General features: G+C 46.8%; 1 protein-coding gene across 1 annotated transcript in view; it reads right to left on the bottom strand.

Annotated features, from left to right (window-relative positions):
* Positions 1-277: 277 nt before the first annotated feature.
* GALNTL6 (polypeptide N-acetylgalactosaminyltransferase like 6) overlaps positions 278-25,193 on the bottom strand; it is a 1,544,427-nt gene continuing 1,519,511 nt past the window's right edge. The window contains exons 11-12 of the mRNA XM_055428017.1: positions 20,122-20,271; positions 278-560 (exon numbers count right to left, since the gene is read on the bottom strand). Coding sequence (XP_055283992.1) covers positions 393-560; positions 20,122-20,271 — 318 coding nt within the window. The 3' untranslated portion in view covers positions 278-392. The remainder of the gene's footprint in view (positions 561-20,121; positions 20,272-25,193) is intronic.

Genomic DNA, 25,193 nt, shown 5'->3' with positions numbered 1-25,193 from the left:
GGCCACGCCCTCCATCTCCACCCCCACCCACCCACTTAATAGGATCCATTCATAGCTACTCACTACTGCAGGATTTGACCTGAGAAATGCTAGGATTGATTAACTCAGCAGTTGTTTGGAAAGGTCCCTAAGTCATCTTTGCCCTTGGCCAGCAAGGGGACTGCTCAAAGTTCTTGGAAGCAGCTGGCGAGGTTCTCAGCCAAGTTCTTCGGGATGCAGGAAGTTCTTCAGGACGCCCTACTTGGACAAGGCATTTACAGATCTTTCCAACCAGGCTTCCCGGATCTAGGAAAAGTTATTCCTGACTCCTTTGACCCAGAGGCTGGCTAAAGTTGAATTTTTTTTATCATCTGTAGGGAATCGCTCTTTTTGTCCTTCCTTTTTTTCTCTTCCTAGGAGCTGGCATGGTAGTTAAATTTTTCTAAAACAGTCATATTAATATGTTCAAAAACCCACTGCTGAGTCTCTGAGAGAGGATCGCATCTGGCCATGAAGATCTTCTTCTCTGCAGGGTTACAGTCCATGCAGCTGTTACTCACAGGATGGAACAACGTTCTGTCCTGCAGGGATAGGAAAGGAAGGGAGAGACAGACATCATGTATGGTGAATGTTTGGAACCCAAAGTATACAGAGGAAGTAAACTATTCCTGCTATCTCAGTATATATTGGCAGTGTGAGAAATAGAATACCTCCTAAGTCCAACAATGGGCTTCCCTGGTAGCTCAGCTGGTAAAGAATCCGCCTTCAATGCACGTGACCTCGGTTCCATTCCTGGGTCGGGAAGATCCCCTGAATAAGGGATGGGCTACCACTCCAGTATTCTTGGGCTTCCCTGGTGGCTCAATTGGTAAAGAATCCACCCGCAGTGTGGGAGACCTGGGTTCGATCCCTGGGTTGGGAAGATCGCCTGGAGGAGGGGATGGCAACCCCCTCCAGTATTCTTGCCTGGAGAATCCCATGGACAGAGGAGCCTGGCGGGCTACAGTCCATGGGGTCACAGAGTCGGACACCACTGAGCAACTAACACACACATAGGAAGCAGTGTTGCCATGGAAACCTGGTTTCCTAGGACCCATTGGTGCCACATGGGGCCTCCAGAAGGTTCAGCCATAAACCATTCATCTATTCATTGATTTTTTAAAAAAATGCAATCCATTCATTTCCTGCTCTGCGGTAAGCATTTTGCTACCTGGTTAGGTTTTGAAGATGAGAAGTCTACGAGAAGTTGCTAGTTAAGTACCTAGTAATCCAGCTATTTGGGGGAGAGGAATGTATTCAGAAATGGTAATTTAGCTCACATTAAACACTGCCGTGGGGTTTCCCAGGTGGTTCAGTGGTAAAGAATCTGCCTACCAATGCAGAAGACACAGGAGATGTGGGTTCGACCCCTGGGTTGCGGAAGAGCCCCTGGAGGAGGAAATGGCAACCTACTCCAGTCTTCTTGCCTGGAGAATCCCATGGACGGAGGAGCCTGGAGGGCTACAGTCTATGTGGTCACACAGAGTCAGACACGACTGAAGTGACCAAGCACACACGCACACACAGTGCCACACACACACACACACACACACACACAGAGGACCAGAAGAGTCCTCATCTTCCCTACTCTTTTTTTTTTCTAAATTAATTTATTTGGCTTCCTCGGGTCTTAGTTGCATCATTGCGGTGCATGGACTGACTCTCTAGCTGTGGTGTAGGCTCAGTAGTTACCGTGTGGGATCTTAGTTCCCCAGCCAGGGATTGAACCTGCATCCCCTGCATTGCAAGGTGGATTCTTAACCATGAGACGACCAGGGAAGTCCCTTCCCTACCCTTGTACTGAGCCTGTAATGGGAAAGGGAAATAGCCAAGGACCAGGAACAAAGAGAGCTGGATGCAGGGTTGTGAAGGTCCCAAGATGAACACAGGGGGCTGGGGGCTCACAGTGCACAGGCAGGATCTCAAAGCACAAACGCAAATCAGTTGACTCGAGCTTCTGTCTCTTCCTGACCCCTTTATTGACATCGAAGCTCTTCCTGTGGTGTAATTGTCACTGTTTTCTGTCAAATGGAGGAGGCAGTATTCCTCCAGTGCATGATAAAGTTTTGGACAAAGGTGGGAGCAGGTCACAGAAGTTAAGTGGCGAACAAGCCCCTGTGTGAACAGCCTCGATGAACACACACCCCCTTTCCTTTGTACAAGCAGGAAGAAGGCAGTCAGTGGTATGAGAAAAGGATCTTTAAATAGTAATAAATTCTTTTGTCTCTTACAGCATCTATGCATTAAAAAAAGTGTCCATAACATGTAAAAATGTCCCCAGACCACTGCTTAAAATTTTAGAACAAGGAATGTTTTATTGTTTAACTTAGGAAAACATTTAGAGGCTCTGATGAGTTTCTTTAACTGAGGAATGTTAGACTTGGCATGCTTACAGTGAAAGAGTCTCTCAGTCACCCTGTGTAAGCAGTTCTGGCTTACCCTGTTGTTAACCAATATTTAATGTCCTTTAGGACCAGGATGTTTGCATACTTGGGCGCCTGTGATAGCAGGAAGATTAAGGAAGGAGGGACGTGGCAGCCCAAAATGCCCTTTGCATGTCTCCACTTGGAGTGTACACACAGAGCTCCGTCTGATACAAAGGTTCCCTTTCTCTCCTCTGTTCTCTTTTGAGTCTCCCGAGTTTATTGTGGATTTTGTCTTTGTTACAGCAAGAAGGTTGCCAAGGTCTCCTACCTATTTTCCTCATCCCTGCTTCACTAGCTGCTGGTTGACCCTGTGGAGCCCTATACCAAGGTCACAGGTGCGGATCCCTGTGTCAGGGTCACAGTGTAAAAGTCTCTGGAACTGACCAAGCCCCATAGAAACTGTTGCCGTGAGCCTCCTGATCTTAACTGTCCAGTTCCCTGACCCCCTACTATGTAAAATGCCCACCCTACTCTCCACTCTGTAGCATCCTAACCAATCACCTAGTGCCACCATTTCAGTAGGAATTTTCTCTGTCTTGAGACTATAAAAATTGGCTGCAAGCTTGCAAAAACGTTTGGCTGTCCCGTGAGCTGGCCCGATGTTCTAACAGCGTCTCCCATTCTAGTAAACTTTATTCTCCTCTCATTCTGTCTCATGTCTGGAAATTCTTTTCCAACCTGTGCACGGATCATGAAAGACCCCAGGGCAGCTGGAGGGCGCTCTCCTTGCGTGGGTGAGATAGCAGATTCTGGAGGAGGAGGGCTGTGCTCTGAACTCACCCGCCTCCTTCCTCCCGGGGTGGATGCTGACTGGAAGACAACAGACGCCCCCCGCCCCCACACACACTGCGGCCCCCTCGGCTCCCTGAGCAGCAGGCTCCTTGTCCCCCACGACCTCCTTCTCAGCATCCCTGCCACTCCGTTTCCTGCCCCCACTCTCTGCCAGTTTAGCTGAATAGGCCTAGTGTATTTAAATCAGTTTCTCAAAGAGCGTCCCTAAGCCGTTATATTCGTGAAAATTCTACATGACCTGCGAATTCTAAACTTCACTATATTCCACATCCGTGGACTCCTCTTTCTTCTTAACCAGCCAGATTTCTTTCTATTGTCACCTTTGTCGACGTCTCAAGACAAACAGAGGCTCACAGTTTCTCTCCCCGGACGTGTATTTCCATAAAATGTAAAAAAAAAATAAGCGGGGGCGGGGGGAGGGCGGTGGGAAGGAGTAGAACATGTTTTAATTCTCTTCCTTTCTCAGCTTGTGCCTCCCAGCTAGGATACAAAAGCCAAACCAGATTTTTCTGAACATTTTATCTGAGTGTTATTTTCCGAGCCACAAGGTGATTGCATTTTCCCAGCTCTCCAGCTAAAACTCAGGCTCTGGCAGATCCAGGTCTGCTCATGGGGACAGCTGGTAGGGCGTGCAGACTCAGCCCGACCCTGAGCCATCCAGAGGGTGTCTCTGTGACTGCTCTTCAGGTTCTCATACAAGTTGAAAAGCAGAGTCCCCCAAATCTATCTGTGTCTGAGGAGCCTCATCAGTAAAATGAGGAGGCGGATAACATCCATCCCTGAGGCCTCTCCCAGCTGTGAAATTGAATGAACATTTTATTCCAAAGTTCACTGGAGACAGAGACAAATGATGGGGCATCAAATAGACTCTATCAGCCACATTCAGTGGGCTAATCGATGACTGCGCTCTGGTTGCAGACTGAGCTTCTGTGTCTTTGGCATTTCCAGCAAATCCTAAAGGGGAACATTCTGGAAGCATGTTTGTTTGTTTTTTTTAATTTTAATTTTAATTTGGCTGCTCCCAGTCTTAGCTGTGGGACATGGGATCTTTAGTTGCAGCAAGTGCAATCTAGTTCTCTGACCAGGGATCGAACCTGAACCCCCTGCATTGGGAGCATGGAGTCTTAGCCACTGGATCACCAGGGAAGTCCCTGGAAGCATCTTTAGTGACCCAGGAACATACATTTTCCACTTTGACCTTGTGTGTTTGTGCTAAGTCATTTCATTCACGTCTGACACTTTGCAAACCTATCGACTGTAGCCCACCAGGCTCCTCTGTCCATGGAATTCTCCAGTCAAGAATACTGGAGTGGGCTGCCATTTCCTCCTCCAGGGGATCTTTATACATTATCGCCATTATGTTTCTTCTCAGCTAAGCTTTTGGATCTCTGAATGTCATTACTGATGCTTCTCCTGGCTGGTGCATCATTGTCTGTGAATGTAGTCTCTTGTCCTATGACAGTACTTCTTTAAAAAAAAAATTATTGGAGTATAGTTGATTTATACCCTAGAGTAGAAAATGGCATGCCACTCCGGTATTCTTGCCTGGTAAACCACATGGACAGAGGGGCCTATGGGCTACAGTCTGTGGGGTCGCAGAGTTGGACACGGCTGAGCACACAGCTGATTTGCAGCGTTGTGTTAGTTTCTGCTCTACAGCAAATCGAATCGGGTATACATATACTTATATCCACTGTTTTCAAAGTTCTTTTCCCATATAGGCTGTTGCAGAGTGTTGAGTAGAGTTCCCTGTGCTATACAGTAGGTCCTTGTTGGCTATCCATCTTATACCTAGTAGCATGTATGAAGTGGAATCTTACTCAGCCATAAAAAAGAGCAAAGTAATGCCATGTGCAGCAACATGGTTAGACCTGCAGCCTGTCATACCGAGTGAAGTGAGTTGGGCGGAGGACAAATATACTACAATATCCCTTATATGCAGACTCTAAAAAAGGGCACAAATGAACTTATCTACAAAAGCCAGAGAGAGACCCAGTGATGGAGAAAACAAACTTATGGTTACCAGAAGGCAAGGGAGCAGGGGATAAATTGGGAGATTGGGATTGACTCATGCACACTATGACAGCCCTTTACTCCTTTAGTGTCCTCAGTCGTGACAAGAGACGCTGGAACTGAAGCAAATACAGCTGTTTTTTTAAAAAATTTACTATATGTATTTTGACTGCACTGAGTCTTAATCGTGGCACACAGAATCTTTACTTATGGATTGCAAACTCTTAGTTCCTGCACGTGGAATCTAGTTCCCAGACCAGAGACGGGACCCAGGTCCGCTGCATTGAGAGCGATGAGTCTTAGCTGTCCATGGAGCACAAGGGAAGTAGAGTTCAGAGTGCTCTGGTCAAGTCTGCTGTTCCCTAGCAGTCCTCCTCTACCTGACTGTTCCCTTGTTCAGTCCCGAGGGAACCGTCACCCTATCTGTTCAAAAAACAACGCTGCAAACTGTCTCCTGCAACCTTCCTGCCTTCCCTGACTGCTTCCTCCCGTGTTTTTTTCTGTTTTGTTTTTGCCTAAGAAAATTAGAAATCCTTGAGCAGGAAATGAAAATTTTCATATTCAGGAATACGGAAATACTCTTTGTAATCAAATAAGGTCAGGCTAAATTCCATTTGGTCCCCAGGGTGAAAGGCTGGGCAGACTTTTCAGGTAGGTCCCAGGTGGCTCAGCAGTAAAGAAGCCGCCTGCTGATGCAGGAGATGTAGGAGAGCTGGGTTCGATCCCTGGTCAAGAAGATCCCCTAGAGGAGGAAATGGCAACCCATTCTTGGACAGAGGACCCTGGAGCGCTATAGTCCATGGGGCCACAAAGAGTCAGCATGGCTGAGTGACTGAACATGCACACACCTGGAGGGGACACCCTTCAAAGCAGGCCTGTGTGGCCCTCTGAGGTATTCATAGGCCAGCAGTAAATTTTATTACATTCTGTACTTTTGTAGGGTCCAGACTTTAAAAGAACCAGGATGTTGTAGAAATCATTTCACACCGTATTCAGGGTAATACGCCAACAATGCAAAGACAGTAAAATAGGTGTGTGAGTTCATAATGTGTAGGATGATTGCCCCGAGTATAAGTGCCTGTGTGGCAGCAGGGGAGGCTCCTAGTGCTGGGCAGGGGCTAAGGGGACAGGGGCCTTTATTCCCCAGGAAATTTGGTCAGGTCATTCATTTGTTACATGACCTCGGACAATTACTTAGTTCTCTGAACTTCAGCTTCCTCACTTGTGAGATACAGATAATATCTGTTTCCTATGTTTGTTGTGGACAAATATACATAAAATCACTGGTGTGACATCGACATACAGTAAGTAACTAATAGTGATTCCATGCCTCCTCTCATCTTTAGTCGGAGAGCATCCCTAATTCTAAAAGTCAGAATGCACTAATCATCTGGTCTGAGACCAGCTATTCAAGACTATTTTGCATTTTCTGAAATCCTGGCAAAATAGGATTTGCAAAAATTGGCACCTGCCTCAACCAGTTATCCAAATGGATACATCAGTATCTCCTGGATATGGAGAAGACTTATGGAGCAGAAGTAATCTACAGTTCAGGAATGATCTCTTCTGTATAGTTATGGTCCGAGTTGCCCGAAATACAACAGGACCCAGGGCATTTTTTACTTCAACAGATATTTATTTATACTGCTGTATGTAAAATAGACAGCCAGTGGGAATTTGCTGAATGATGCAGGGAGCTTAACCTGGGGTTTTAAGACAATCTAGAGGGGTGGGATGGGCTGGGAGGTGGGAAGGCAGTTCAAGAGGGAAGGGACATATCTATACCTATGGCTGATTCACGTTGATGTGTGGCAGAAACCAAGACAATATTGTAAAGCAGTTACTCTTCGATTAAAAATGTGAGCATGCTAAGAAAAAAAATGCTACTCTCTCAATTTGTTCCACCCTCTCCCTCCCCACTGTGTCCACAAGCTGTTCTCTATGTCTGGGTCTCCACTGCTGCCCTGCCAATAGGTTCATCAGTACCGTCTTTCTAGATTCCATATATATGCATTAGTATATGATATTTGTTTTTATTTTTCTGACTGACTTCACTCTGTGTAATAGGCTCTTGGTTCATCCACCTCCCTGGGACTGACTCAGGTGCATTCTTTTTTCTGGCTGAGTGGTGTTTCATTTGTACCACACCTTCTGTATCCATGCATTTGTTGGTGGACATCTAGGTAACAAATATTTATTAAGTGCCTTTTATTTTCTGGTGTGTGTGTGTATCAGGAAGTAGGCATTGAAAGATAACTGAAGATGCCTCTCCTGCCTCTAGAAATGGGAGAGACCAGTAGGTAAACAAGACGTGTTTGGAGTAAAACTTGTCAGTGAGATTGTAGCTTTGGGGGGTTAGGATGAATAGAGAAGAATTGCATGAGCAGAGAGATATGAACTAACAGGTCCATTTGTGGGTTCAGTTTATTCAACAAAAATCTATAGGGCACCTACTGTTTGTCAGGCGCTATTTTAGATGGTTTGGATGTATCAATAAACTTAAAAAATATTTCTTGATTCACTTGGCTGTGTTGCATCTTAGTTGTGGGCTCCAGAGGCATATGGGATCATAGTTCCCCAACTAGGGATCAAACCCTTGTCCTCTGCAGTGGAAGGTGGATTCTTAACCACTGGATCACCAGGGAAGTCCCAATAAACTTAATAATATAAAAATTCCTGCCCTTCTGGAGCTTACATTTAGAAGATAGGGGTAGGGAGTGGAGCAGTAGGGCACAGGCAATAAACGATCAGCATACTATTACTTCACTGGCAAATAGATGGGGAAAAAGTGGAAACAGTAGCAGATTTTATTTTTTTGGGCTCCAAAATTGCTGTGGATGGTGACTGTGGCCACAAAATTAAAAGATGCTTGCTCCTTGGGAGAAAAGCTATGAAAAACCTAGACAGCATATTAAAAAACAGAGACGACATCACTTTGCCAACGAAAGTCTGTATAGTCAGTTCAGTTCAGTTCAGTCGCTCAGTCATGTCCAACTCTTTGCGACCGTGTGGACTGCAGCACGCCAGCCTCCCTGTCCATCAACTCCCGGAGTTTACTCAAACTCATGTCCATTGAGACAGTGATACCATCTCATCCTCTGTCATCCCCTTCTCTTTTTTTCCGAGCATCAGGGTCTTTTCAAGTGAATCAGTTTTTCGCATCAGGTGGCCAAAGTATTGGAGTTTCAGCTTTAGCATCAGTCCTTCCAATGAATATTCAGGACTGATCTCCTTTAGGATTGACTGGTTGGATCCCCTTGCAGTCCAAGGGACTCTCAAGAGTCTTCTCCAACACCACAGTTCAAAAGCATCAATTCTTCAGCAATCAGCTTTCTTCACAGTCCAACTCTCACATCCATACATGGCCACTGGAAAAACCATAGCCTTGACTAGATGGACCTTTGTTGGCAAAGTAATGTCTCTGCTTTTTAATATGCTGTCTAGTTCGGTCATAACTTTCCTTCCAAGGAGTAAGCGTCTTTTAACTTCATGGCTGCAGTCAGCATCCGCAGTGATTTTAAAGCTTTGGTTTTTCTAGTAGTCATGTACGGTTGTGACCATACATGACCATAAAGAAAGCTGAGTGTCAAAGAATTGATGCTTTCAAATTGTGGTGCTGGAGAAGACTCTTCAGAGTCCCTTGGGCTGCAAAGAGATCAAATTAGTCAATCCTACAGGAAATCAACCCTGAATACTCATTGGAAGAACTGATGCTGAAACTAAAACTCCAATACTTGGGCCCCCTGATGTGAAGAGCTGACTTATTGGAAAAGACCCTGAAGCTGGGAAGGATTGAGGGCTGGAGGAGAAGGGGATGACAGAGCATGTGATGGTTAGGTAGCATCGCCGACTCAATGGACATGGGTTTGAGCAAACTCAGGGAGATAGTGAAGGACAGGGAAGTCTGGCATGCTGCAGTCCATGGGGTCTCAAAGACCTGGACATGATTTAGTGGTTGAATAACACCAAGAACAATATGTCAAATGTGTAGCTTGTTCAAAGGTGCCAAGGGAGGGGTTGGTGTGCAAACTTGAACAGGGAGGTAAGGGTGAACCTCACCTGGAAGGTGACACTTGAGTAGGGGAAATTTGAAGAAGGTAAGGGATTTGGCCATGAAGATATCTGGGGGCAGAGGTTCCAGGTAGGGGAATACCCAGTGCAGAGGCCCTAAGTGGGAAGACCCTAAGTGTGGGTCAGAAGAACACAAGGAGGCCAGGTGAGAGAGAGCGGTAGGAGACAAGTCAGAGGCGATGGGAGGCTCTGTCCGTCACGTGGGTGTGGCTGAAGCACAGAGAGCAAGCGGGGAACCCCAGAGGAAGGGCTCTTTCTACACCAGAAGAGACTGGGGTGCGATGTTAAGGCCTGAGTTTTCAAGCAAGGAGTTGCGCCGCCTGGGAAGCCCACACCTACATGGACAGCAAATGTGTTTGCAAGAGATAAACGCTTCATGTCCTCTTATTTCTAATATGGATGGAGAGAAGGGAGGCTCGGGATTATGAAACTGATTTCAATCCTAGTTTTATCTCTGACGAAAATCTTTGATGGTCATTTCATTCGGCAGTGATTTCAGTTTTCCATCTGCAAAATGCATGGAGTGGGAGGAGGAGGGAGGGATGAGAGAAGGGATAAAAAATATCCGCCTTCCCACCTCCTAAGGTTGTGCAGAAGAACCAGGTTGATATATGAGTGGCCTTTGAGTTCTGGAAGAACTCTGGAGAATGCAAATAACACCCTGGTAGGCAGAAAGGCAGAGAAGGCAATGGCGCCCCACTCCAGTCCTCTTGCCTGGAAAATCCCATGGACAGAGGAGCCTGGTAGGCTGCAGTTCCTGGGGTTGCTTAGAGTGGGAGACGACTAAGTGACTTCACTATCACTTTTCACTTTCCACTTTCATGCACTGGGGAAGGAAATGTCAACCCACACCAGTGTTCTTGCCTGGAGAATCCCAGGGATGGGGGAGCCTGGTGGGCTGCCGTCTATGGGGTCGCACAGAGTCGGACACGACTGAAGTGACTTAGCAACAGCAGCAGGCAGAAAGGGGACAATGCAGTCTTATTGCCTCTTCTTTTCCATTTCTTCTGTGACAGGTGCAATTCCTCACAGGAGGAGAAAACTGGTCTTCCTGCATCAGTGGGTAATTTGGCCAATCAGAAATCATGCTTCTTCCGCCCCAACCGACCAAGGCCTCCAAGGGCACACTGAGGCGGTGCTGGCAGCCCCACCGTCCACGCCATCACTGGTTTCTGGGCTACAGGTAAGTGATGGGTGTGCGTGTACCCTCAATTCTAGGAGCAGCCAGAATCCTTACAGAACCAGTGGTGGTTTGCTGGAACTCTGCTCTTCGCACCATTCAAACTCCTCCCCGTCCCTTGGCTGAATTCTTAGCGTAGTCCCAAGGTCTTGTACACAAGGTCCTGCCCCTGGCCTTAGAGGTCATCATCTCCCCTCACACTTCACCTGGTTGCTACATGCTTCCAGAAAACAAAGCTCTTCCTCACCAGAGGGCCTTTGTACAAGCTGATCCCTATATCTGGGATTTTACAAAGCTTTTATTTTAGATTAGAGTGTATTGGAGAATATGGCTTCTTTGGTGGCTCAGATGGTAAAGAATCTGCCTAAAGTGTGGGAGACCCAGGTTCCATCTCTGGGTCAGGACAGAGAAAGGAAAGGCAACCCACTCCAGTTTTCTTGCCTGGGAATTCCCCAGACGGAGGAGACTGGCAGGTTGCAATCCATGGGGTTGCAGAGTCGGACACAAACGAACGACTAACACTATAGTTGACTTGATTTCCCTGGTGGCTCGGTTGGTAATGAATCTGCCTGCCAATGCAGCAGATGTGGGTTCGTTCGCTGGGTCAGGAAGATCCCCTGGAGGAGGGCATGGCAACCCAGTCCAATATTCTTGCCTGGAGAATCCCATGGGCAGAGGAGCCTGGAGGGCTACAGTCCACGGGGTCACCAAGAGTCAGATATGACTGAGCAACTGAACAACAGCAGCGGCAACATAGTCGATTTACAGTGTTGTGCTAGTTTCAGGGGCACAGCAACATGCTTCAGCTGTACACATGCACACACCCATTCTTTTTCAGATTCTTCTCTTCACTTGGCTAAATCCTGCTCCCCTTCAGGTCTCCATTTACAGGGTACTGTGTCAGAGCAGCCTGTCTCCCCCTCTGACCTACGTTGAGCCTCATGTTGTGTTACCATATTATCCTGTACACTTAATATATTCAATTTAAAGATTTGTCAGCTTCCCTATTAGGCTGAAAACTCTGAGAGTAGAGAAAACCCATCTGTTCCTGGTCTTGTTTCCATCTGTCCATAGCTGTTTATCTCCCTTCCGCAAACCTGCTGGGAGTTGTGTCAACGTCATAATAGCTGCTGTTTGTCGAGTGTGTATTTATATGTTGGGCTTCCGTAGTGTTCAATGTTCTACCCAGATTTTCTCACTTTATCTATTTCAACCGCATAAGCAACCTGAAGAGAGCGTGAATGTGGCCAACCGGGAAGCTGGGTGCATTTACTTATTCAACATCTACTCTGTGCCAAGCAGTGTTTTAGGTGCTGGGGATTCTGCACGAAAGAAAGCAGACCAAGCCCTGCTCTTGTGGAATTTGCATTCTAATATTTAGTGAGAGCTACACAGCTGCAATAGTGCAGGAATGACTAGACAGTCTGTCTTCTCCTGGATGTAAAGTTACTAGGAGAGTGAAAGTCAAATCAGAAGAGAGGTTTTTGGGCATGTGGCACAGTGGTAAAGAACCTGCCTGCCAATGCAGGAAACAGGAGAGACGTGGGTTCCATCCCTGGGCTGGGAAGATCCCCTGGAGGAGGGCATGCAGCCCACTCCAGTATTGTTGCCTGGAGAATCCCCATGGACAGAGGAGCCTGGCGGGCTACAGGCCATGGGGTCGCAAAGAGTCAGACGACTGAAGCGACTTAGCACGCACACGCAGGAGAGTGAGAGCTAACACTCGTTGTGTGTCGCGTCCTCGGGGTATTTACATTTTGTTTCATTATCACAATAACTTTCTTTTTAAAAAAATTATTTGGCTGCATCGGGTCTTAGTTTTGGTGGGCAGGCTTAGTTGCCCCTCAGCATGTGGGATCTTAGCTTCCTGACTAGGGATCAAACCTGTGTCCCCTGCATTGGCATGCAGATTCTTAACCACTGGACCACCAGGGAAACCCCCATGATAATCTTTGGAGGCCGATACTGTCATTATTACCATTTGATAATGAGGAAACAAGTCTCCCAGGATCCCAGAGGCAAGACCACTGCTGGTGGTCCCAGGTGGGACTCCAATCCTGGGTCCCCCAGGGCCTCTGTCCGTCCCGTACCCTCTCAGCTGAGCCAAGCAGCAATCCGGCCCCAGACCCACACCTGCTCCCAGGGAAGAGCTGTCCCCGTTAGCGAATGCTGACCTCACACGTGTATGGTTCCAGTTACCAGGGTTTTCTTTCAGGTTTGACAGTCTCAATCTTGGCAGGCAGTCCCTTCAGCTGGTCTTTGTCCATTCGTTAGAGCCCGAGGTAGAAACCATGATGAAACCTTTCTACCAGTGACCAGAGGGTGGCAGCTGAGTGTATCAGGTAGAATGGTGACCATCAGGGGTGTGGCTAAGGTATCCAGATGTGGCAGAAGTTAAAAGGACGTGACCTCTAAGTGATGTCACAACTTCAGCCAGGTTAAACAAATGGAATAAAAACAGAATGTGAAGGTTACCCTGGTGAAAACGTAGTTTCATGGCAGCGGTGAAGGTGTTTCCCTCCCAGGGGCTATTAGCCTCCCTCATCTTTGACTCGTCGATTTGAACAGAGGATCCCAGCTTCTCAGGGCATAACGCTTATGTCTCTGTTATCTTCCGGGTATAGGATATGATATAGACACTGTGTATCTGGTTTTCAGCACGACATTTGAAAATCCTCCTTTCCCCCTGTGGGTCAGCTGGAGAAATGTGGGCTAGAAGACGACTCGCTGTTAGGTTAGCTTGTGTCTGGTTGAAGGACTACTCCCTGTGGATCAGTGTCAGCTCCACTATGTGATGGGAGGCTCGGCTCTGGGCCTTGTTCACTGGGATCAGGGCCTTGGATGAGGGCCCGCATGCCCCCTGATCTGCTCTAATTCATGGCTGGAATAAAACTAGTTCACCTGTTAATAAGTTGGACCAAAGTCCAGGCTGGGGTAAATCTGGTAAGGGAGATAGAAACCAGTGGACGGCTACACAGGTATGAAAGGGGCACCATACAGGTGTAAGACCGCAGTGACATGTCTGTGTAGCAAAGCGCGCGGGGTCTTTTAAATACTGAAAACTCATTAACAAGCCAAGTACGTGAAGCGAAGGCAGAAAACCAATCAGCTCGAGCTAATTTAACAGACATTTCTCATAACAAAAAGGTGCGAGACAGGACCTCCCTGGTGGTCCAGTGGCTAAGACTCCGAGCTCCCAATGCTGGGGGCCTGGGGTTCAATCCCTGCTCAGGGAACTAGATCCTATATGCTGCAACTAAGAGTTCACATGCCACAGCTAAAAGATCCTGAATGCCACAACTAAGTAACCTGGCACAGCCAAATAAAGAAATAAATGATTTTTTAAAAAATTCCCAACAAAAGGGTGCTAGAAACTCATTCTAGGCCTTGGTTAAACACGCCTAGGATACTGTGTTCCATTCTGGGCATCACTCCAACCTCTAAGACCATCTGGAGTGTGTTAAGAATCGGTGTCCAGGAGGCTGGGGGGGCCCAGTGAAGTCATCTGAAGAATAGTGGCAGGAAATTGGGCCATTTAATTGGAAGTAAGGTGTAAAAGTCAGACAAGCTTTGTTCAAGTATATAGAATCTGTCTTGACCAAAATGGATTAAACTTAATCTGTGTGGTAACAAAAGCTTCATAGGTGGCTTAGTGGTAAAGAATCTACCAGCAATTCAGGAGCCACTGGAGATGTGGGTTTGATCCCTGGGTCGGGAAGATGCCCTGGAGAAGGAAATGCAACCATTTTTTCAGTATGAATAACTCCACTGACAGAGATGCCTGGCAGGTTATAGTCCATGGGGTCACGAGGAGTCAGACACAACTGAGGGACTGAGCACGCATGCACCCCAAAGGCCTTGGAGCTTTGTAATACTTGGGACTATCTAGAAATGATTGGGCTGACTCGGGGTAGACTGACTGTCTAAATATGACCACAAGTCCAGAACTCTGTAGTGGGGCTTTGTTCATCAGAACCAGAGTCAAATTCCATGCCTTTTAATTAAACTCTTCATTTCCTCATTTTGGGCTCTGAATCAATACATAACCGGAATCATTTAAAAATAACAACCTTGTGGCCATGCATCTGGCATCTTCGTGGGCCAGAAGGAGTTTATGGGCTGAGCGGCCAAAGCCCTGGCCTGTATCATTCAGTTCAGTTCAGTTCAGTCGCTCAGTCGTGTCCGACTCTTTGTGACCCCATGAATCACAGCACGCCAGGCCTCCCTGTTCATCATAGGGTCCTATAAACAGTCAGATGCAGACACATGCCAAGAATTCCACCCACTCACTTTTTAAAGTAATGTGACTGTTCACCGAGTCTATGGACATGAGTTTGAGTGAACTCCGGGAGTTGGTGATGGACAGGGAGGCCTGGCGTGCTGTGATTCATGGGGTCTCAGAGAGTCGGACACGACTGAGCGACTGAACTGAACTGACTGTTTCAATGTTATCAGTTTAGCCTAACATGTACCTTTTAATCTGTATTTTCTAATTTGATGATATTTTTAAAAATATTTAATTTTATTTACTTATTTGGCTGCACCAGGTCTTAGCATCACTGTTTGGATAGCATCACCAACTCAATGGACATGGACTTGGGCAAACTTCGGGAGATAGTAAAGGACAGGGAGGCCTGGCAGGTTATAGTCCATGGGGTCACAAACAGTCAGACATGACTTAGTGACTGAACAACCGGGTCTTAGTTGCAGCATGCAGAATCTTAGTTGCTGCATGTTCCCTGACTAGGAATTGCACTTAGGCCCCCTGCATTGGGAGTGCAGAGTCTTAGCCATTGGACCACCAGAGAAGTCCCCTGTTGATGTTATTTTTAAGCCCTTTCTTGTGGAAGTTAAACTATTCAAACACCTCCAGAAAGCAACTCAGAAACGTGATGCACACTTTTCACTGTCAGACTTTGGGTAGGCCGTGATCGTGGTTCTGAGACCACAAGATGTGTTACATTGTATACAGCGCAACTTGGGGTTTACGAAGGACGGGCTCAGATCAGTAACTGAGCCCATTCAACGAATGCTTATTTAGGAATGTCTGTGTAGTAGGTGGGGCTTCCCAGGTGGCGCTAGTGGTAAAGAACCTGTCTGCCAATGCAGGAGACATAAGAGATGTGGGTTCGAACCCTGGATCAGGAAGATCCCCTGGAGGTGGGCATAGCACCACCAGTATTCTTGCCTGGAAAATCCCACAGTCAGAGGAACCTGATGGGCTACAGTCCATAGGGTCCCAAAGAGTTGGACACAACTGAAACGACTTAGCCTGCACACATGTAGTAGGTATTAGGCAGGCTATTCAGAAATCAAAGAAAAAGTTCCTGCCCTCCTATGGTTAACATCTGTAAGGGGAGACTAGCCGTGAATCACACATGCTCTAAGTACAAAGAAAGGAATAGAATGGGATAGGAATACACGCAGGGGGCAACTCCAGCTGAAGTAGGAGGGAGGGGTAGGGTAAGGAAAGTAGCTGAAAGCTGAAACTAGAAAAGTGATTCTCAATCTGGCTGCCCCATCAGAATCTTTTAGGCCTCCCCTTCTAGATCATCAGTCTGTCCATATGCCAACAGCAGACCTCACTAATAAGTGCATTTTTTATAATGTTTAATACTTGTTCTTTTTCTTCTTCAGTGTTTTCTTGGCTATTCTTGACTCTTTCATTTTCATGTAAATTTCAGACTGCTCATCAGTGTCCATGAATAAACCTGCTGGGATTTGAATGGTTTTGCATGAAATGTAAACACCTGGTAAAGAACAGCTATCTTCACAATATTGTCTTATTAGCCTTTTTTTTCCCTCAGGTAATTTTACTTTCTTTAATATCTGGATTGAATTTTTGTATGTGCATGCTGACTCTTGTCTGACTCTTTGCAACCCTATGGACTGTAGCCTGTCAGGCTCCTCCACCCATGGGATTCTCCAGACAAGAACACTGGAGAGGGTTGCCATGCCCTCCTCCAGGGGATGTTCCCGACCCAGGGATTGAACCCAGGTCTCCTTAATTGCAGGCAGATTCTTTACTGTTTGAGCCACTAGGGATGCCCCCCAGTTTCCAAAGGGAAGTTGAAACATTTCACCACTAACAGTGAGGTTGTGGGGTTTTGGTTCTTATTACATTGTTAGTGTCTATCAGTTTACTTTCCGTATGGCTAAGACTTACTGGTCAGAGGGTTAAAAACATGAGGATTCATAAATAGACCAGGTATATAAGGTCCCTTGATTTATGACAAAGGTGCCACTTCCCTGAAGTGGGAAATTATTTTTAGTAAATTATGATTGATAATTGAATATAAATATGAAACAAATAATCAATCCCCTCTTACACTGTACACAAAAACTATTCAGGGAATATGTACCACAATGGGGAAGATTAAACCACAAAGCTGCCAAAGATGGCTTAGCACACTGGCTTCATGTGTTTGGTATGGACAAAGATTTCCTAAACAGGACACAGAAGATGCTAATCATGAAGAACAGCTCTTCACCAAGGAAGGAGAAAAGGCTAGATACTGACTGGAGTAAGATATTTACAAATGTCCCACAAAGCACTATATCTCGACACACCAAAAATGCTTCCAAATCTGCTAATAACAACAAAAGAATCCAGACAACCCCTGTTAAAACATGTCAACAGACTTGAATGGGTTCCCCTCAAAGAAGATATCCCAAAAGGCTAACAGACCTGTGTGTGATCTCAGTCTGTAACCACAGAACTGAGAAAGGAAAAGAAAAAGAGACTGACGTGCTGTGTGTTGGCGAGGATGGGTAGGGTCGGGTTCTGACAGCGTCTGCCCACAGGTCTTCAGGCCCCAGGACTGGGTGCCTGCTGACCTGATCTCTGAAGCTGGCCACTGTCTCTCTCTCTGTAAGGCTGTTCTCTGGGCTCCAGAACGGCTCTGCCTGGAAGAGCAGCAGCCCGCACAGAGGTGTCAGGAATGGACACCACACCCCGCAACCAGGAGTAGCCTTAAGCCAAGACCAGCCGCACTGGTGTGTGAATGTCCCCTCCCCTTTGCCTCTGGTGTGTGCTCCAGACCATTTAAAGAGGGGTCGGGGACTTGAGCTCCCTCGCTACAGGTTGGGCAAGTGGTAAGGAACCTGCCTGCCAATGCAGGAGACGAAAGAGATGTGGGTTCGATTCCTGGGTCAGGAAGATCCCCTAGAGTAGGAAATGGCCACCCACACCAATATTCTTGGCTGGAGAATCCCATGGACAGAGGAGCCTGATGGGCTATAGTACAGGGTCGCAAAGAGTCAGACCACACTGAGCGACTTAGCAGGCACACATGCCCGCAGTGGCACTTCTTCATCACGTACCCTGCACTGGCTCTCCTCCCTTTCGTGTTTCATGTTTCACTTCCCCACTCCCTCCCATGATTTTGGGGGACATCTCCCAAATCACTGGCACTCAAATCCTCACTTCAGGGTCTACATCCGGGGAAACCCCAATGAAGACATGTGTTATAGTCCCATAAAAATGTTTCCTTGCAAGAAAAGGACAAGGGAAATCGCTCTTAATCTGCAAGGATGCTGCTGCTAAGTCACTTCAGTCGTGTCCGACTCTGTGCGACCCCATAGTCGGAAGCCCACCAGGCTCCCCCGTCCCTGGGATTCTCCAGGCAAGAACACTGGAGTGGGTTGCCATTTCCTTCTCCAAATCTGCAAGGATAACAGTAAGCTAATATTTTTTAGCATTGTTGTTGTTATTTAGTCACTCAGTCGTGTCCAGCTCTTTGCAATTCCATGGACTGTAGTTCACCAGGCTCCTCTGTCCGTGAAATTCTCCAAGCAAGAATACTGGAGTGGGTTTCTCCAGGGGATCAGACCCGTGTCTCCTGCATTGGCAGGCAGATTCTTTACCACTTGAACCACCAGGAAAACTCCATTTCATGGCATAGATTGCTGTATATCAGGACCGCCACCATTCTCCACGTAAAATGTATACTTGTCACCCACTTGGGTGGAAATCTGATCATACGGTCAGAAATCGTGCTGGAAATTTTCCACGGTTTATCTCACCAAATTGTTGTCTCTATTATATTGATGTGGAAGTTGAAAATTACACGTGAAATAGCTTATTCAAGATTACAGGGACTTCCCTGGTGGTCCGGTGGCTAAGACTGCAAGCTCCCATTGCAGGAGGCTTGGGTTCGATCTCTGGTCGGGGAACTAGACCCACATGCCACAACTTAGAGTTTGTAGCAAATAAGACCTGGTGCAGCAAAATTAAATAAAAAATCATCACATGACAGACTTAGGATGAATTAGGATGTCTTAGGCTTGACAAGCAACCATGACGTGGACCAGATTGTGAAGTGTCAGGATGAGAATCTGGGAGAAGGCACTTTATCTTCTCAGTGGGAAACCAAGTGCTGTATAAATCAGAAGAATGTAATGACCAGAGTTTGTGGGTACCCCTCTGACTTCAGGATGGAAGGTGGGTCAGGGGAAAGGGTGGCAGGGTGGCCCTTTAGGCAGCTGTTCCACTCATCCAGGGCTGAGATGGGGAGGTCTGAAATCAGGGTCTGCAGCCACAGAAATGGCAGGCAGGGTGGGGTCACACGTCTTAGTGACCAGCTAGACGTAGGGGCTGCAGGGGAGGGAAAACAGCTTCTCCTTTCAGATGTCTTTGGAATGTGCGTGATAATGGGAGTGTTTTCGTTGAAGCCACTGTTCTTGTCGCAGGGTTCCCCCTGGTGGTGATAATAACCACAAACGGGGCTCACCCTGGGTGCCCGCTGTGGTGGGAGACACACCGGAGCCTAGTTACACGGGCCCCTCCTCTTCTCGTGGTGGCCAAGAGCCCCATAGAGAGAAACGGAGCTGGGGCGAAGGGTCGGGGAGGGGGGTCCAGTTCTGAGACGGGTACGTTTCTGGGCATGTTATGCTCATAATGGAGACCACAGTGAATAATTCTGTATCATACACTTGAAAGTTGCCAAGAGACTGGGTTTTTTACAATGTGGTTTTACTCATTTGTTTTTACTTGGCTGCGTCTGGTCTCAGCTGCAGCACGCATGCTCAGTGGCCCTGCCGCGTGTGGGGTCTTAGTTCCCCGACCAGGGATTGAAATGTCACTGAAGAGTCCCCTTCATTGCAAGCCGGGGTCTCAACCCCTGGGCCATCAGGGAAGTCTCAAGAGAGTAAATCTTAAATATTCTCATCACACACACAAGACTGTAACTGCGCTCAGCGATGGATCTGTTAACTATACTTGTGCTGATTCTTTCTCAATTCCTGCATATATCAAATTATTACGTGGTACACCTTGAGCTTACAAAGCATCCTGCATAAACTTGTTGTCTAGTCGCTCAGTCACGTTTCTTTGTGACCCCATGGACTGTAGCCCACCAGGCTCCTCTGTCCATGGGATTCTCCAGGCAAGAACACTGGAGTGGGTTGCCAAGCCCTCCTCCAGGGGAATCTTCCTGACCTAGGGATCCAACCTGCGTCTCTGCATTGGCAGGTGGGTTCTTTATTACCATGGCCACCACCAAATGGTGGCCAGGTGGCAATTTAAATCAAAGCAATGTGTTAAACAAAACAAACCTTTGCATTGGAGAACCCCAGGCCGAGTAGTGGGGCACGCCCTGCCCACAGGATGCCGGCCCTTACCTTCCGATGGCCCCAGAGCTGGTTTCCCTTCATGCCGTGACAGTCGTACAGAGTGACGGGGCTGCTGTGGGACACGGCGTCGAAGCAGAACTTGCGAGTGTGCAGGGGCTCGCCTGGCCTGATATCCTCCCTCCAACCGAAGGTGAAGAGCTGATGGGGTGACAAGAGCAGAAAAGCGGCGGTGAGTGTGGCTCAGAGAGACTCGCAAGCAGGGAGAAGCATGTCTGTCAGCGGTGAGGAACTCCTGGCTCCTGTGGTACAGGACTTGGTGTGGGGGTGACAGAGGTGTTGAGGAGGCCAGGATCCTTGTCCTCCGTGGCTGCACAGGGAGCACTGTTGGCCCAGGCTGGCCAAAGAAACAAGTTTCCAGTTAGAGAGATAGACACAGAGGGACAGAAGGAGGGGAGAAGCTATTTAATGATGCTCTTTATTATTCTTTTCTGTTTAAATTTTTTTTGTTTGTACCAGGTCTTAGGTCTAGCACGTTAACTCTTCGTCGCTGCGTGCACGATCTAGTTCCCTGACCAGGGATTGAACCCGGGTCCCCTGCATTGGGATCATGGAGTCCTGAGCACTGGACCAAAGGGACATCCTTTTACATTTCTCATTTAGGTAAAAAGCTAGTGGATTAAATGTTCCACTTTCGTGCTTGCTAAGTCGGTTTGCCCCTGCTGCTGCTAAGTCGCTTCAGTCGTGTCCGACTCTGTCTGACCCCATAGACGGAAGCCCACCAGGCTCCCCCGTCCCTGGGATTCTCCAGGCAAGAGTACTGGAGTGGGGTGCCGTTGCCTTTTCCAATGCATGAAAGTGAAAAGTGAAAGTGAAGGCGCTCAGTCGTGTCCGACTCTTCGCGACCCCGTGGACTGCAGCCCATCAGGCTCCTCCATCCATGGGATTCTCCAGGTGAGAATACTGGAGTGGGCTGCCATTTCATCCTCGAGGGGACCTTCCCGACACAACCTGCATCTCTTATGTCTCCTATATTGGCAAGCAGGTTATCACTAGGGCCACCTGAAAAGCCCCAAATGTTACACATTTAGACTAACTGAGCAGATTAACTGAAAAAAGACTAAGAGTAGGATTGAGCTGGATGTATGCTAGCAAGTTGACAATTTTGATTTAAATGAAAGCTAAGTTTGATGTAGTAAATGATAAGCAAATTGATTTCCTGGGATTAATAAGAATAATCCTGCTGCGCGGCATCAGAAGTTTGGGACTGACTCCCAGTAAGAGATACAATTTACACACACACGGACTGCTCCCCTAACCTCCACCCCCAGCTGAACAGAAGCTTCATGGAACATTTATCCTCTTTGCATTTAATAGACATTGAGATTCCATCCAACCTGTTTCTGTCCGGGTCTGTTCTATTCCATCCATCCTATTATTTTAAAAATTTTACTTATGGATGCACTAATTTGATTTTTGTTGTTGTTGTTCAGTCCTTAAATTGTGTCTGACTCTGTGACCCCATGGATTTTAGCACACCAGGCTCCTCTGTCCTCCACTATCTCCTGGAGTTTCCTCAAACTCATATCCATTGAGTCAGTGATGCCATCCAACAATCTCATCCTCTGTTGCCCCCTTCTCCTCCTGCCCTCAGTCTTTCCAGCATCAGGGTCTTTTCCAGTGAGTTGGCTCTTCACATCAGGTGGCCAAAGTGTTAGAGCTTCAGCTTCAGCATCAGTCCTTCCAATGAATATTCAGGATTGATGTCCTTTCGGATGGACTGGTTTGATCTTGCTGTCCAAGGGACTCTCAAGAGTCTTCTCCAGCACCATAATTTGAAAGCATCAGTTCTTCAGTGCTTGGCCTTTTTATGGTCCAACTCTCACATCTGTACAAGACTGCTAGAAAAACCATAGCTTTGACCATACAGACTAAATTAACTAAAATTTGATTTTACAATATGGCAAATTGAAAAAGTACAATTTCCGTTTCTACAAGGAAAGGGTATTTTCTTGAGTTTGAGATGAACAACCATTTGAGGGGTTCGGTGGGAGAAATCCTTAAGTAAGTAGGAAGATGGACTCGATCAGCCCTTGGGGTTCTTCAGTTGTAACATGTCAGGGAGCTTATGTCATTTTTATGAAAGGACTTGTATGGGCCTCACTGTGAGGCCAAGCTGCGAGTCCAAAGCAGAGAGCTGTCAGAAGACCCCGTGGACGTGAAAACGAGCACAGAGCTGAATTACATGCAGACAGTACACCAGGCTCTGGCCAGGCTCTGAGATTGTCCCAGTTTTGGGTGAGAAAAAGCAGAGAATCTGGCAAAACTCGAGGGATGGCACACCATGCATGGTGGGGAAATGGCGGGTGTACAGTACAGTGATCCAGTGTTACAGGTACATCTGTTCTTTTTCAGATTCTTTTCCATTATAGGCTATTCAAAAATATTGAACTCATGTCCATGTTGGTTATCTATTTTAATTTATGGTAGTGTTTATGTGTTAATCCAAAACTCCTAATTTATACCTTCCCCCACATTTAACTATAAGTTTTCTTTTGGTCTGTGAGTCTATTACCATCTTGTCAGTCAGTCAGTTCAGTCGTTCAGTTCTGTCTGACTCATTGCAACCCCCTGGACTTCCAGGCCTCCCTGTCCATCGCAACTCCTGGAGTTTACTCGAACTCGTGTCCATCGAGTTGGTGATGCCATCCAACCATCTCATCCTCTGTCGTCCTTCTTCTCCCGCCTTCAATATTTCCCAGCATCAGGGTCTTTTCACATGAGTCAGTTCTTCCCATCAGGTGGCCAAAGTATTGGAGTTTCAGCTTCAGCATCAGTCCTTCCAATGAACACCCAGGACTGATCTCCTTTAGGATGGACTGCTTGGATCTCCTTGCAGTCCAAGGGACTCTCAAGAGGCTTCTCCAACACCACAGTTCAAAAGCATCAATTCTTTGGTGATCAAACCTTACTGTGTGTCAATGAGGCCTTAATGTACAAAATCGTAGTTCCTTGCACTAATCGGGTTGTCTGTCTTTTCCCGTCTATGGCTTTGTTCTCGAGAGGCCATCGGGCTGGACGGCCCGCATTCACCAGCCAGCTCACCTAAGAAGCCATCTCTCTGAGCCTCGCCTTCCCTCCCGCCCCCACCTTATTTCGTCATGCTTGTCCGTTTATGTTTCTGTAACCTTCACTGGTCAGTGAGACCCCAAATGGCAGGAGCCATATCATCTTTGTGTTTCCAGCACCCAGAACAATTCATGATATTTAATTCATGTCCAATAAAATTTCTATCGCATAAATAAAAACTTGAACTCATTATATAACAGAAAGTGCACTGGAATAACGGTCAAGAGGAATTAATTATAATGAGTCTTTTCAGTTTCGCAAATAAATTTGTTTTGTGTCTAATTATTAATACAGCAATATCAACAATAATTCATTTTTTGAGCTTTCAATTTGAATGATTCTCAGCTCAGTTACCTATTATTAGAATAACAATGTCCTGGCCTATAAAGCTGTCATGGATTTAATTTTATGTTTATCACAAATCTTGGTAATGTAAGCAGTGCAGGTACCGGTGGCTGTGATCGGTTTACCCGTTTTCCACCTTGTCGCTTTTCCTGTTTTTATACCTGTAGAAGCCAGAGCTGAATGGTGCTGTCGTCACTACCTTGTCTTTCATGACCCAGTTGGCCTGCAGAAGTGGGTGGGCTGACCGCTGCCACACTTCAAGAGTCCAGGCTTGTGTGTGCTTCCATAGACAGTGTTTTCTTTTTACTTTCTTACTGTTTCCTTTCCTCTTATTGTTGTTTAGCCACTAAGTCCTATTCCATTCATTTTTGATCCCATGGACTATAGCCTGCCAGCTCCTCTGTCCATGGGATTCTCCAGGCCAGAACACTGAAGTGGGTTGCCATTTCCTTCTCCTGGGTATCTTCTTAGACCAGGGATTGAACCCACATCTCCGGCATTGGCAGGTGGATTCTTAACCACTAGACCACTAGGAAAGCCCTCCCCAGCGTCTTTGAAATTCTCTCTCCTGCCGCATAACTTATCCTAATTGTCTCACAGAACCAGTCAGTCACTGACTGGTCTCGTTTCCGAGACCTGCAATCCTGTGCAGTCATGTCAAAGCAGAAACGAGCACACATCATGCAGGTGCCTGACGGTCTGGAAAGCTTTGGGCTGCTCCTCACTGACAAGAAATATTCAGGTTTTATTCAGGTTCCCTGCACAGTACCTCCTGAGTTGCTTTCAGCCTCAAAGTCCTCACTCTTGAAGTGCACTGATGATAGTTTCTCCACTTTCTTCCTTGAAGGGATACTTCAAAACAGATTCATAATGATATATGTTGTGCTTCTTGGTTTTGATGCACAGTGTTGCCTGAGTCTGTACTGTATTACACAAAAGCACAAAGTCTTGGTTTTTAGTTCAGTCGCTAAGTCATGTCTGACTCTTGGTGATGCATGGACCGTAGCCCTCCAGGCTCCTCTGTCCATGGGATGCTCCAGGCAAGAATACTGGAGTGGGTTGCCATTACCTTCTCCAGGGGATCTTCCTTCACTGAGTAATAAATATATATTGAGTATAAATTGAATAAAATGAAGAGTTAATTACTGGAAAAAAGGCAGTTTGTGATGTTTGAACCTCCACGTCAATATATAGTGATACGTGTTTCAAATAAGATTGACTTTCACCTCCTGTCAACATTGTTTGATCTCCTTGTTTTCAGAGACTGTGGAGAATGGAAATCTTTTTAAAGAGCTGGGAGAACCCTGAGGGATGGGATGTGGAGGGAGGTGGGAGGGGGGTTCAGGATGGGGAACACATGTACACCCATGGCTGATTCATGTCAATGTATGCCAAAAACCACCACAATATTGTAAAGTAATTAGCCTCCAATTAAAATTAAAAAAAGAAAAAAGAAAAAGCTGCGTTAAGTGGTCTTTTGTTCCTCCTAGATAGCTGTCTGCTTATCTAGTGCTGCCCCCTGGTGACTATATCTTGAATTACATGCCATAGGTTTTTGCAGTCTTGCCTGGTCCTGGTGGCTCAGCAGTAACGCAGGAGACGGGGGTCTCATCCCGGGATGGGGACGATCCCCTGGAGAAGGAGGTGGA

The sequence above is a fragment of the Moschus berezovskii genome, chromosome 7, assembly GCF_049115385.1.
Source record: "Moschus berezovskii isolate FMDL1 chromosome 7, NW_MosBer_1.0, whole genome shotgun sequence".
In the NCBI taxonomy this organism is placed as follows: domain Eukaryota; kingdom Metazoa; phylum Chordata; class Mammalia; order Artiodactyla; family Moschidae; genus Moschus; species Moschus berezovskii.
This window is presented reverse-complemented; position numbering and strand designations above follow the sequence as displayed.